Below are 14,536 nucleotides of genomic sequence, written 5' to 3'. Positions count from 1 at the left end.
ACAATGATTTAAAGATGGGTACTTGAGGCTGGATTTCAATGCATGGCCTAATCCTTAAAACATGTTCCTAGTGTTGCATACTCCAATAAAGCTCAAGGCTACACTGCTGCCATGGGAATATCCAGAGTATATAGAACTGATATATGCACATAATCATTGATGTAATGTGTGTTGCTACACTGGTTATGGAACCTTTTATGTAAGGCGTATACTTTTCTAGTTTATTTGTCAATGGCTGGTTCAAAAAAATTTGTTAGTCTATTATGATTAGATTTGATCTGGTAGTATATGCTTTTTGCTGCACAAGGTTAGAAAATGCTGTGTTATGTAGCTCTCGCACTCCCAGATTACGGCATTTTCTGACAAATTATATCTTTTTGTTTTAGGATGATAACACTACTGACCCCCCGCAATCTGTACAAAGAGGTGTCACAGATCTGGTGGAAGCAGCCTTGGAACCGAGGAACCTATGCATGATGGATCCAACATGGCACCCCTGGTTCTGACTCAGGTCATTAAAATGAATCCAGAAGAACCTACACAAGTCAACATGTAGGTAGGTGATGGACAAAATGGGATCGTTGGAGCTGTTTTTCATTTTTTTGGTTTCTGGTCTCTCTGTGAATTTCTATACCAGAAGTCTGTCGTAGGTTTAGTTATATTGTATATACAGGCAGTATTGTATATACGCTTAGCATGCTGCTGATAATTAAGTTTTTCTAAAATTTACCTGGTTCTCTTTGAGCGGTGTTGCTAGTATTTCGTCAGTAGCAAAAACAATGATAATATCCGGTATTGCATGTAACGTTTTGCTGCTACCCGTGGAACCTTTTGAGATCACATTGTTTATGATGTGGCCATGATGCTGTTGTCAAGTGGGTAACGAAAAACCTGACATGATTAACTTGTTTGATAGCAGCATCATTTACCTCTTTGACCCTAATATCCATGTTTAGGTTGGGCTTCGGCGATGTAGCAGAGAGGTCCAAAGCCTCTCATGGTCCCATCGACCGGTTCTAAATGGACTTAAGTGGATGCCCCTAACACATTGTTGCTAAATGTTGTAGGAAGAAAAACATATTTTAATTGGTGGGTTGAGGAATGGGAATCACAGAACAACTGACGAGTGGGCAGAGTCTTGTTGTATGCCAAAAGCGATCCAACAACTCTTGCTAGTGGAAGAGCGAGTGGTCATCAGCCGCCTAAATGGAAGGGATAATGACGAACTTAGAGAAAGATCAAAGGAAGCATCCAGGGAGTTGAAAGTTGGACTGCATAAAAAGATAATTTCAAAGAATCTATGCTCATTGCTTTTGGCTTTCGGCTTTCGTTATGTTTTTATTGGAGGGCTTCTCTTATTAAAGAAAACAATGAACTAAGTGGTCAAAGAACATTTTAACTTATTTCAGCACTTTATTTTTTGAATAATGTAGTTTGAATCAAGTTTCATTTTTTTTGGAAAAAAATTATCACAAGGTGTTTAATGAAGGAAATATAAACCCTGAACTTCATGAAACGAAAAAAAATCATCCACAAGTGATTTCAAGTTCCAGTTATCATGTGCTCTCCACATGGCTGTTGGGTCAAATGATGCATTTTGTAAGAAAATTTTAAAATAAAAAAAATAATAGATACCAATAAATAAAGAAAAATGGATGCATGACAATTTTCTATCTATAGGAAAAAAAAAAAAATATTCTTTAACTCAATAAATTATCTCTTAAGCGAAAACCCGCTACCCTAAATGTCTTACATCTCTCTCTTTCCAAAGGAATAAATACTATTCTTCCTTCTTGAATCCTTAATCTTAATCTAAATCCTAATCCACTAAAAAAATTAATTAGGACTTCTCTAAAATCTAAATCTTGTAGAAATTAATGGCTCGAAAAATTCGTTATAGTTTTCGATAAACCTGCCATGGAACCAAATGAATGGCGGAAGAGAAATCTCTCTCCTTCTAGCCTTTTTAAGTGTACTTCTTTTAGAGAGATGGTATAAATTTTCTAGGACCCGAGTAACTTTTAGAATTTCATCTTTAATCTTGAATTTATCTAAAAGACTCAAAGAAATTAGGTTCTTTTATCTCGAAAATAAGTCACATCTAACCACTTCATCATCAAAATATTTTGATCTTTACTATCAAATTATCACCTAGACTTAGCTTAGTCAAAATAATCATTCTACGTGCAAAGTAACAATCTAAAAACTAATTTTTTCCCCGTAAGATTGTGATGATGCTATCAATTACAAAAGAGCATTCACTAGTCTTTTGTTTTTGTTTTTTTGAATAATTTGATGTTTGTATTCTTTTTGGAACGACATGCTGATATCTACTCGTATATATAAAAAAATTTTCTTTATCGACCTCCACCCTTAGTAACTATGCCATACTATATTATCAAATTTATTCTTTTTCTTAGTAGCATGAGACAATAAAACTTCTTCAACCTATATCATTCTCACACAATATCATCTCCATAAAATTGCCTTAGGAGGAGTATCGGTATCTTATCTTATCTTTATCAATCTTCATATTAACTTTCTTCTGATCCAATATTCTTTTGAATATGTTCAGATGTTTTGATCTTATCTTTCCCAGCTTATATAGTTTTTGCTTTAGATATAATTTATTAGTTTAACTTTTGGTTAGATAAATATTTTCTAACTTATCTTAAATAACGATAGGTGATGGAGTCGTCATTAATAATATCATTAATAATATTATAAGACAAATAAAACTCCTTCCAATCTTTGTCATTCATCTTTTTTTTGATTTGCTTGCTCATCTGCTTGACATTCTTGTTAGAAGATCCTTCATTCACCTTAGATGAAATTATTTCTTTCATCAAATTTCTTCGTAACAAAACTAGTAAAAACACCAATAAAATATCAATAATCTTTTAAGCTATAATATCATAGAGGGAGAGGAAACTTTCAAAACCAAAAAAAATTGTAGAGATCAATAAATAAAGAATATACTTAAAAATTCGATACAAGATGCAACTACTTACCTATATCTATAGAGAAAATAAAAATTTTTAATATATAAGAGCAATTACAAGACCCTTATATCTTTGTTTAAGCTCCACTTCCCTTCTATATCCTTTTACATAAATTCAAAGAATTTTTCTCTCAACTCTTTCTAGATCCATTAGAAATAAACACTTAAGTATTTACCTCTCCCTCCAATAAAGATCTTGAGACTCTATTAATAGGAATAGAATTCTAATCCTCCAAGGACTCTTTCTACTTGAATCCTTAATTAAAATTTAATTCCTAATCCATAAAAAATTTTAAATTTAATTAAAGCTATTTTTAGATAATTAGAATTTTAATTAATTCTAGCAGCGATCGAATCAAAATTGCTGCACCGATCCGAAACTGACATGCGCATAGTATATAATAACAATCAACTTTTGACTTCTATTATGACTGAGAATACACAAAGCAGAGGACATGTACGTTCATCAGAGGGAAGACGTTAGTTAATGTATTTGCCATTATTAGCTGTTGAAGCAAACGACATGGCAACATGTAACTGGGCAAGCGGACGACAAAATCTTCTCAGCATGCATCAACAGATACTTTCACTCTCGCACTAGCAGGATTACAATGTCAAACAGGACCTTTGGTGTGGATGCTGCCGACCAAATGCTTCCTCCCTCCTCCATGGAAGTTAAAGTCAACGCTGAGTCCGTAGCTTCCCTCAGGAACATTTTGGGCTAAACACTTGTTCAGTGAGCAAGGCGGCTAAGTTGACAGGGACAGTGTAAGCCTGAGACAAACATGTTTTCTAGCTCCAAGACGCAGGTTTGCCAATGCAATCCACATGAGTGCGGGACATGATATAATTGTGGATCTCATGAGAAGGCGCATCCATACACATCCGATGCGATTTCCTCATCGCTTAGATACATGGCTCTTTCATAGTATGCATTCTAGCTAGTGCCTTCTCTCCCCCCCTCCCCGCCCCCTCACCAACCCTCTTTTCTCTGTGTAAGCTATCCTTCTCTCCGTGTTCACGTTCATGGGTTATCGAAACTTGTCATTCTCTGTTAACCGGCTTGGTCTGATGTGATTCTTCTGCATGCTTTGTAGTGAGGGAGAGAGAGGAAGAGAACATGGACAGAAGAGTGCTATTTTTGTTTCTTGTGCTGATGGGCATCGGCCTTGGTCGGAAGTCCTGTCCGGTGCAAGCGAAGCCTCGCCGGATTCTCCTCGATACCGACATGGATACCGACGATTTCTTCGCACTTGTGTACCTGTTGAAGCAGAGTCGATCCCAGTTCGACCTCAAGGTACGACTAGTGATTTGCTGATTCCAGTGCTCATTTTGGACTGTTCTTGGTTTCTTCTTCTCTGGGTATACTGTTCAGTAAAACGTAAGGTTCGATCCGAAAGACTGGTGTATCTCTAGTAATAGCTTGCGTTCGCATTCCCCCAAACGAACAAAATAGAAGTCAGCTGACAGCATCAACATCGGAGAAGCACTTTGCCATCCCGTTGAAGGTTTTTCTCGGTGTTCCTTGTGTGTTTTGGCAGGCGAAGGTTTTGTTCCGGTTCTTTCGCAGAAAACAAAAAGAGAAGATGCTTCTCCAGTTGGTGATGTGCTCGAGAATGCTATCATTCTATACTTTTGGACATGGTCAAAAGCAGATTCTTAACACAAAACCTGCACTTTGTATTTTTACGTTCACCAATATCCCTCCCCCTGCATTTATTATATTGTATGGATTGTAGCTAAGGGAAAGCTCAAGTTAAACTATGATAATTCCGTGTCACTCTTAACATTGTTAAAGCAACGAGTCACTCCCACTTGTCTATGTTGGTATTGCGACTACTGTTCTCCAATTTTGATATTAGGCTTGCCTACTTGTTATCTAAGAAGAATAAGAAACATGATATGCTTCATTTCAGGCTGTTACGATTAGTGCCAATGCATGGACAGATGCTGCGCATGCTGTCAATCATGTATACGATATTCTTTACATGATGGGCAGAGATGACATTTATGTCGGAGTTGGAGGTGATGGTGGAATATTAGATGATGGCACCATACTTGCAGATGTTGGTGGCTATCTTCCTCTGATCGAACAGGTACCAAGAAACTCTTAACCTTTTCAATTCATACATGTACATTTTTTACCTATCGCAATCACACTAACTGTATGACTAATCATACAATTAGTCGGAGCTGAGTCAGGTAAATATCTAATTTATTAAATGATGAATCCTCTTTCGATCGTCGTCGTCGGTCATCAAAATCAATATTAGTAACTTTGGAATATTTTTTAAAATATTTGTAAAACTTGATAAAATAATTTGTTCTCACATTTAATGAAAAATGGATCCTAGAATATTTATTATATTTGTCTACGACAAGTATATATTACTTTTTATAATCAAATTATTTATGTTGTATGAACTAACAAGCCTTTTAATGATGTATTGTTAATATTTTTGGTGAATATCCTTAGAGAAATCTCTACACAATATAATTGATTTTTGCATGTTCATGTATTTTTCTTTGTAGTTCTCATCGAAAGTTATACATCTTTCATTTTGGCTAATGATCTTTGAGATATATATAGGATCTTCAAAGTGTTTTCTTGTGCTCTTAGCTTTGACTTAAGAGTATAAACCTACAAAAGAGAAAGGATTGATTTGGGTACTTATTTAACTTTGGTCCTTTAATGTTAGAATTATCTTTCTTGCCTTTATATTTTGGATTTAAAACAGTTGCTTTGGGAACCCAAATATATTTTGTAACTTTTTTTAGATAACAAAAATAAACAAAGTGATCAAAAGTTTTATAAAAAATATATTCAATTTTAGAAGATGTAGAGTATACAATATAGGTCATTTTACAAATTGGTTAGTTTATGATACATGCTGCTATTTTGTGTAAAACCAACTCCTTTTTTTCTAAATGCAATACCTTAGTAAGAATCATATCAAAGGACTTATTTCCTACTTCAAAAATTTTCAATGTTTATCATAAAAAATTATTTTTAACTAATTCTATTATATCATTGATATTAGTTGAATCTTTCAATTAATTTTTTAATTTTTCATTCATGAAAAGTAAGTTTTTTATATTTTCTAAAGTATGCAAATCTATTGATTTTTGAAATAATTTCTTTTTAAGTTCAATATGCGATAATTCAAAGTTTTCACATTTAATGTAAGGAATAAAAAATTTTGAGCTACACTTGTCATGAATAAAAACTTTTGAGCTACACTTTTCAAAATTATTCAATTCATCCAATGGTTTAGTAGATTTTTAAAAACAAAACTTGATAATATTCATAAATCATTATCCAGTAAGAAAATCCTCATTTTAATTTTTCAATAGGTATAGTCTTTTCATTGAATGTAGGAGAGTGCATGATAGAGTGACCGTTTTTATTGTATGAAAAAGTTATTAAATCTCTCTTTGGTGTTAATCCAACTGAAAGAATTATTAAGATTCTAGTTATTAGGATCTTAATTATACTAAGAGGGGATGAATTAGTACTATAGTAAATTTTAATTGATTTTAAAATTACATCAAGAAAAAACATATATAAAAAATATGATCAGCCAAATATGGAGTGCGAGTAGAGTGATTGATAATAAGATATCACGAACAAAAGTCATAAGCAAGAAAATGATAATTTATAGTGGTTTGTTCTTTTTGAACTACGTTCACTCTTGATTCCTCTTCTCTCGAGGTCATCAGTTTTTACTATCGATCTTGCTTTTAACGAGTGAAGATTAACAATTTTTTATAACATTTCTCCTTTTTCGAGCTTAGGAAAGGACCTTTGCACTCACTTTTTTTTTTTAACAGATCTCTTGCCTTCTACTATTTAGTATCACCACTAAATTTAAGAGGGAGAAAGAGACTCAAACAATATCCAAAAAGAGAGTTACAATACTTCATAAACTTAAGAATGAATGTTTCATTAACCAAGCTTGAGTGGGGTATTTATAGACCTTAAAAGATTTTAAAAATAGAATAAAAAATTTAAATCTATGAAATTAGGATAGGTGATACTACTGTTGACACTAGGCAATACTACCATTGCGACTTTTGACTTCGGTGGTACCACCGTCACCTTAGGTGGTACTACCATTGGAAATGTTGATAAAGCATGGTTTGTGCTTATCGATTGACTCGGGTGGTATTATCGCCTTGGCCTAATGGTGCCATTACCCAAGCTTGATTTAGGCTATTAGTTTAGCTATCTAACAGGCTCAATTCGATCCTACTTTAAGCCCAGTAACTTTCATGACAAGTGGGCTTTACTTTAACCCAATAACGACCCAAAATGACCTCGATCAAAACCTTGACTTATCAACCACTCATCTAACATATCTTCAAAGCTTTTAATATATTGTCTACTCTTCCATCAAATTGTTCGATCTTTTAGCACATCGTCTAAATCTTCAATACATCATTATATCTTTTGACATATTGCTCATTCCACTGATACGTCGACATTTTCACAACATCCAATCTTCTGACACAACATTCAATCTCTGACACGTCGACCAATCCTTTGCCTTAATGTCCAATTCCGACGCAACAATCTTCTAGCACAACATCCAATTCTCTACCTCGATATATGATCATTCAGTGGTCCAAATTCGTTATTAGAGTATTTCCTATGTTATTTATTTTAAAATCATATTAGTTTATCAAATTTACCAATTGATTTAATCATCAAAATTTAGGATTCAACGATCCTACGTTGGATATAATTTTATTGCCTAACTTTGTCACCTATTATGCCACACCCAAAATATATAATATAGCTAAACATTCAAATTGGGTTTTTTTTCCTCAACCAAAACCTTAGGGTGAGGGCTTACCAAAGTCCATAACGACACAAATTCTATCAAACTTGGCATGAAACCCCCGACAACATAACCTTATTAATCTTGATAGACTTTCTAAAAACAACAACAACAATGTTGACAAAGAATTTTCAGATTCTAGAACTTAATAGGAATACTAGTGGAACTATATTCACTGGGACAGTAGTGATATGTTCCCTAAGCGGTTGAAAGTTAGCAGAATAGGGAAACAAGGGAAGGGAATGTCCATGGTTCTGATTCAGACTTAAAACAAAAAATTCCAACCTTAAGGTCTGAGGTCGATAATTTAAAATTCAAAAGAAAAACCTTAAAACCTAGATAGTTTCCATCTAATCAGGTCAAGGAAGGAGCGTGACTAAAAAACTAAATAGCCATAAGAATATCAATTGGATCTATCACGAGAGTTTAGAACTATATTGAATTTTGTTGAGTTTGTATTTGGGGTTAGGCCTCTAATCTCCCTCTATGAAGGAATTCCTAGGTTATCCTAGGAGGAGTCATCAATGTTGAACCACTAGTCTGCGGAGGGGCCTCGCCAACCGATACATTGAAAATAGTTTGAATGCGAGAGGCTTCGTGAGTGAGTCTGCTAGTTGCACGAAGTAAAACTAGATGACAATATATTTCATGTGTGAATAGAATACTAGATTGGCACACAAGTAGCTCCGACATTATTATAATATATTGTAGGAGTAGAGGTGAAGTCGATGTCAAATTTCGAGAGAAGATTCGTGACTTAATTGAATTCTACAATAATAATAGCAATGGTATGATATTCAACTTATGCTCTCTATTTATACATATTAGGACGGAGAAGTTTACTCAATTGTACCGTGAGAATTTTCCTCAAGAAAATTTTAGCTGCTATCAATTAGAAGCAGGTCTAAAGGATAAAACAGAATAGGATCCGGAGACTAATATAAGGGTAGTTGACAGGTATCGGGATCTGAAATGCTGGAGTGGGACAAAGGATATTGGCCTGGGGAAAGACACAGAGACCATCTCTCATCTAGCACACTATTACCATTATTTGAAACCTCTGTTACACGTTGGTGGAAGCAAAACCTTGGTTTCTAATGTTGACTATTTTGCTTAGTTTCGTTCTGAATTTGGACAGTTATCGATGGTTCTGATGCTTTGTGACTTGTGCAAGCATACATGTCCCGAGTGTTGAGCTCCAGGTACTAATGGTAAGTCGATCCCCCAGGGCTTGTCCACAGCAGGTGATTGCCGTTATCGACAGGCTATTCCAGTGGGTGTTTGTGGGAGATTAGATATCAACACTAACTACGGCTTGAGAAGGAGCTTCCTTCCTCAGGTACAAAATCCACTCCTACCCATCAACCCTTACAAAGGTAGGGACGGCTCACAATGTTCCATGGTGGTGACCAGGGTGAAAGGAGATATATTCCTCTTCAGCAGCCCACAGCTCAACAAGTGATGATCGATACTGTATCTGCCGGCCGCACCACTTTGTTTGTGATTGGATCTCACACAAACGTTGCTCTATTTCTCATGACTAACCCACATCTGAAGACAAATATCGAACACATCTACAGCATGGGCGGTGGTGTGAGATCAAAGAACCCCACAGGCTGTTGCCCACCGGATGCAGCCAACCCTTCTTGCAAGCCTCGGCAGTGTGGTGACCGCGGGAACCTGTTCACAGCGTACACCAGCAATCCGTATGCAGAGTTCAATATGTTTGCAGATCCTTTTGCCGCATACCAGGTGCAATGATAGCGTACACCGCATGCATTAATTAACATGGATACATTATGGCACCTAATATTTCCTGCATTGAGGCATATGCAGGTCCTCCATTCTGGGATTCCAGTTATCCTCGTCCCACTTGACGCAACCAATAGTATCCCCGTAAGCAAGGAGTTCTTCGATGCATTCGAGCAACAGCAAGAGACACTCGAGGCACAATACTGCTTCAGATCTCTTCAGCTTACCCGTGATACCTGGTTCGGCGATCAGTTTTACACAGTAAGCTCCACATGCATCTTTGGCACGCAGTGTCAGTACCAGCTAGCTGGCACTTGTTTCTGATGATTGACAAGAGTCTGTCATTTCGATTGGATTCTGTCCGCAGAGCTATTTCATGTGGGACTCGTTTCTTTCTGGTGTAGCCATATCGATCATGCAGCATGCTGATAGCTATCTTGGCGAAAACGAATTTGCAGAGATGGAGTATCTCAACATAACAGTAGTTACTTCGAACGAACCTTACGGTGTAAACGACGGCTCAAACCCTTTGTTCGATGGACGCGCCGTCCCCAAGTTTAATCTGCAGAAAGCCGGAGTGCACAGTGGCCATGTTCAAACTGGACCGCAGGATCCGTTCTGCTTTGTGAAGGGAGGTGACAAAGGGAAATGCCAGGTACTCATCAACATCCACTTTGTCTGTGTATTGAATCTTTAATATGAAACTGTCCATGAATTGGCAAGTTGATAGAATCAAGTCTTCTTCATTACATTGAATGCTTGTAAGATTTGCCAGAAAAATCAAATATGTGTCTATTTCTATCAACTAGACAATTGCACAGGATGTGAAGGTATGCTTGGCTGTGTTCAGAGCTATAGTTACAGTAATTACTATGTAAAACTGAGAGCGGCATTCCACCCAATGTACTACTGCAACTTAACTAGTGGTAGTAATTTAAGATGGGATGTGTCATACAGGACGGATACACCAAGGAAGTATCTAACTCGGAAGCAGTTCAAGTACTGGTTGCACAGAGAGCAAGACCTAATCGAGATGTTCACAGCCCAATGAACAGGCAATTCTTCAAGAGTTTCCTGGATGTAAGTGTTGGATTGTTCACGTGAAGTGCACCACTTTGTGGATATATATATATATATATATATATATATTCCTTGTCTGTGTTACTAAAAGTCAATCACTTTAGCTTTTATTTGTATGTAAATGTTCAGAAAATTCCATGTATTGCAGATTACTTTCTTCATGTAAGTATACAGGACAGTAACAGCTATATATCATTGTGAGATGCAGGTCCTTAATCTGCATCACCAATCCGGGCGTTTCAACCTTACCACACAGTTCCCTTATTACAGAGAGATTTTGTACAAGCCAAATTTTGCAAACCAGACAAGGGGAAGGCCTGTCATATTTGACATGGACATGAGTGCTGGGGACTTCCTTGCACTAATATATCTGCTCAAAGCCCCTCTGGAGATGATAGACCTCAAGGTATAGCTGTTGAAACCCTATTTGTAGTTGTGTTGAGGTCCCAATTTTCTCTGGTGCTTCAATCAGTTGACCCTTCAATTATGATGCTAAAAACAACATGAATGACAAATCTTCCCACCCAAGTAGGAAGGCGCTGACAAGTTGAGACGATCAGAAACTTGATATATATCATCACTTTCTCACGGTCTCGAAAACTATTTTGGATTAGATAAATATTTTAGATCAAGATCCATTCATTGTATGATCCGATGACTTCTCTTACAGCTTCTGTTGTTTCAATCACAGGGAATATTGGTGAGCGGCAACGGCTGGGCAACTGCTGCAACAATAGACGTCGTGTATGATATACTGCACATGATGGGGCGTGATGACATCCCTGTTGGTCTGGGCCACGTCAATGCGTTAGGAACTCCGACCCTTGGCTGCAAATACGTCAAGGCTGTTCCTCACGGCAGTGGTGGGCTTCTCGACTCCGATACGCTCTTTGGGCTCGCTCGTACGTTGCCTCGGAGTCCCAGGAGGTAGATTGCAGTCACTCACTTTTGAGATCAAGGAAACTTTTTACATCACCCATCAACGAGCTAAATGCATCAGCTTCACCATTTCTCCAGGTATACAGCTGAGAAATCCGCCGTGCAGTTTGGAGCTCCAAGAAACGATGATCGGCGTGCACTCGGACAGGCATCAGCTCTGCAAGTTTGGCAGTCCATCTCAAAGTCACTGCGGCCAAGGCATAGTAAGATCACTGTGCTGACGAGTGGACCTCTTACTAACTTAGCCAGCATCCTCGATGTGGATAAGAGCGGAAACAAGGTCATCCAGGTCAGATGAATACGTCTTCCTGATGGTCATAACATTAGCTTTGTATAATGTCAAGCAAATCAAACTGTGTTGAGTTTGCATCGATTGCAGAATGTTTATGTAGTTGGTGGGCAAGTCATTGACGGGAAAGACAAGGCAGGAAATGTCTTCAGTGTTCCCACAAACAAATTTGCTGAGTTCAACATGTTCCTTGACCCTTTAGCTGCAAAGATGGTTATGGAGTCGAACCTGACGATCACACTTATTCCTCTCAATGCTCAGCAGAAGGTGATTTCCTTCAAGAGGATCCTGCAAACTTTGCAACTTGCAGAGAAAACTCCTGAATCAACTTTTGCGCATCAATTGCTGTCGTTGCTGTACCAGTTGCAGCGGAAGCAACCAAAACTGTACCATCATATGGTAGTGTTCTTGCACCTGTTGACATTGCAAGTGCATATTGCCTCTGAAGAGTGCATGTTATTCTTGTTTCTGTATCGATGCTTACTGTTTCCAGTTTTTCTTGTTCTGCAGGAAATATTTCTAGGGGAACTCCTGGGTGCAGTTTTCTTGGTCGATCATTCTAAGCTAAACCCAGTCATGCAAATAAAACCCATCAGGGTTTTAACTGGAAATCTGAGCCAGGATGGGCAGATTACAGTAGATAAATGTGGGAAATCGGTCAACATATTAGATTCTTTTGATAGTGAAGCATACTACAATGTGTTTGCAGATTTATTAGGTGACAAGCGGCAGTCTGCTGTGATTGGCAGCTTCGACGAACAGAAGAAAATGTGGAGCAAACCCCAATGAGGGCGATACCAGCGGAGGTTATTTTTCTTAGGGAAGTGCAACAGAAAAGAGAACAATATTCTTTGCAGAGATATCCATATATAGGACATATGGGCATTCATGTATTGCCTTCCGGTTCCAAATAGATCCATAGAAGCCTTCTTTTGATCTACCATACATTTGAAAGTAAGTATTCCCTGTGGCCTAAAAATCTAAAGCAGCCATTAAATACAACAAATAAAGAGATATATTCCACAGATTAGTGTTCTCTTCTTTGTAATGGAGATGCATGCTTATCTTTCTTTCTTGATATGCTTTTTTTTTCTTTTTTTTTTTCTTGGGATCCTAGGTTCATGAAGACCAAGGAGATCGGTAGAAGAATCCTAGAGAGTGAGTATTTGTTCTTAATAATCATCTTATTTGGTCTATACACAATCGTATTGTAACGTTTTTTTTCTTTATAAATAGGATTGGTGCTTCTTACAGTGAAAAACTACGACGAATGAACCATTTATCAAGGATCTCTTATAATTATATATTTAACTCCAGTTTTAATGGAGTCATTCTATAAGGTGCTTTAGAAATAGGTTCAGTATCCGACATTAAGTCTATGATAAAACTCATTCTTCATATCCGGTGGTAGTCTAGGGGGATTCTTTTGAAACACATAAAGGAATCCTTTTATAATTGACATATCCTCTGGCTTCACCTTCGGATCACCCTAGTATAAATCATATTTGTCATATATCTTGTACATCCACTATTTAAAAGTCTCATTGCTTTCATTGTTGAGATAAAAGGGATTAATGTCTCTTTTTCAAAACCAACAAATACAAATTCTGCTAATCTTAGAGGTTGAAATACTATCATCTTCTTATTTTAGTCAATGAAAGCATAATATTTAGACAACTAATACATGCCCAATATAATATCAAGATCTTGTATATTCAATATTATCATATCTATGATTAATTCTTTATTGACAATCTGAATTGGACAAGACCCCAATCCCTAATTAAATACATTATATCTCTACACAGAACAACTATGCAATATATCACATCTAGTGCCTAAGTAAGTTTGCCTAGTTTTTCCACATAAGCAAGTGATACAAAAATAATACGTGATGCTAGAATCAATTAATGCATGCAAGAAAATGTCATAAATAAATATCTTACCTAAAATAATCGAGGGGCTATCCTTTATTTTTTTGTTATGATAAGATTGTTATGTTATTCCTTGCTAAATGTCTTGACTTTCAACACCGAGAACATAGTCCTTTATCTTTAAAACATTCTCCCATGTAATGCTTTTTATATATAAGGCAAGTGAGTCTTTACACTTAAGCTAGCTTAGAAGACCGGGATGTTTAACCTACTTTTCCTTGTATATGATATTTAGGTTGCCCCTATTGCTTGTCTATGACCTAGGTGCCATTTTCTTTGGTTGCCCAAAATCTATTATAATATCCTTGGTATGTCGTTGTTAGTTACAGATGTCCTATAAGCCAATTAACGAGATTCAACTTTGATGTTTACCAGCTCTGACTCTATAGGATGATGTTTTCCATCTTTGATATTTTTCGATGAATTTTTCAATCACATCTCTCAAAAAAATTTCATGATTTTTAATTTTTCTTAAGAGATACTTGTCATCTTCAAATTTTTCAAAGAGTCATCATCCCTATTTCCTACCAAGACAATATGTTACACTGAATGGATCAAATAATATGATAAATCGATTGTCACGGTATTATTAATCAATCAAATCGTTCGTGTATAAGATTTATAATATCAGTTATAATATTTTTAAATAAATTTATAATATTTTTGATACCTCCATTAATCCATTAAAAAATATTATAAT

The 14,536-nt window shown here is 36.4% G+C and overlaps 2 protein-coding genes across 2 annotated transcripts in view; both read left to right on the top strand.

Moving 5' to 3' along the window:
• Window positions 1-744, top strand: part of LOC103985570 (uncharacterized) — a 39,847-nt gene extending 39,103 nt beyond the window's left edge. Inside the window, exon 36 of the mRNA XM_009403311.3 lies at window positions 387-744. Coding sequence (XP_009401586.2) covers window positions 387-506 — 120 coding nt within the window. The 3' untranslated portion in view covers window positions 507-744. The remainder of the gene's footprint in view (window positions 1-386) is intronic.
• A 3,397-nt stretch (window positions 745-4,141) lies between these two features.
• On the top strand, window positions 4,142-12,691 carry LOC135611829 (nucleoside hydrolase 3-like). Its single transcript, XM_065107474.1, has 12 exons — window positions 4,142-4,298; window positions 4,918-5,097; window positions 9,071-9,181; window positions 9,256-9,594; window positions 9,679-9,855; window positions 9,962-10,249; window positions 10,552-10,674; window positions 10,883-11,080; window positions 11,366-11,601; window positions 11,692-11,902; window positions 11,993-12,301; window positions 12,413-12,691. Exons 1-12 carry the CDS (start codon window positions 4,158-4,160, stop codon window positions 12,689-12,691), a joined length of 2,592 nt encoding a protein of 863 aa, XP_064963546.1. The 5' UTR covers window positions 4,142-4,157.
• The last annotated feature ends 1,845 nt before the right edge of the window (window positions 12,692-14,536 follow it).

The sequence above is a fragment of the Musa acuminata genome, chromosome BXJ2-5 (assembly GCF_036884655.1).
Source record: "Musa acuminata AAA Group cultivar baxijiao chromosome BXJ2-5, Cavendish_Baxijiao_AAA, whole genome shotgun sequence".
In the NCBI taxonomy this organism is placed as follows: Eukaryota; Viridiplantae; Streptophyta; class Magnoliopsida; order Zingiberales; family Musaceae; genus Musa; species Musa acuminata.
The sequence above is the reverse complement of the archived record's forward strand: the minus strand, read 5'-3'. Positions and strand labels throughout refer to the sequence as shown.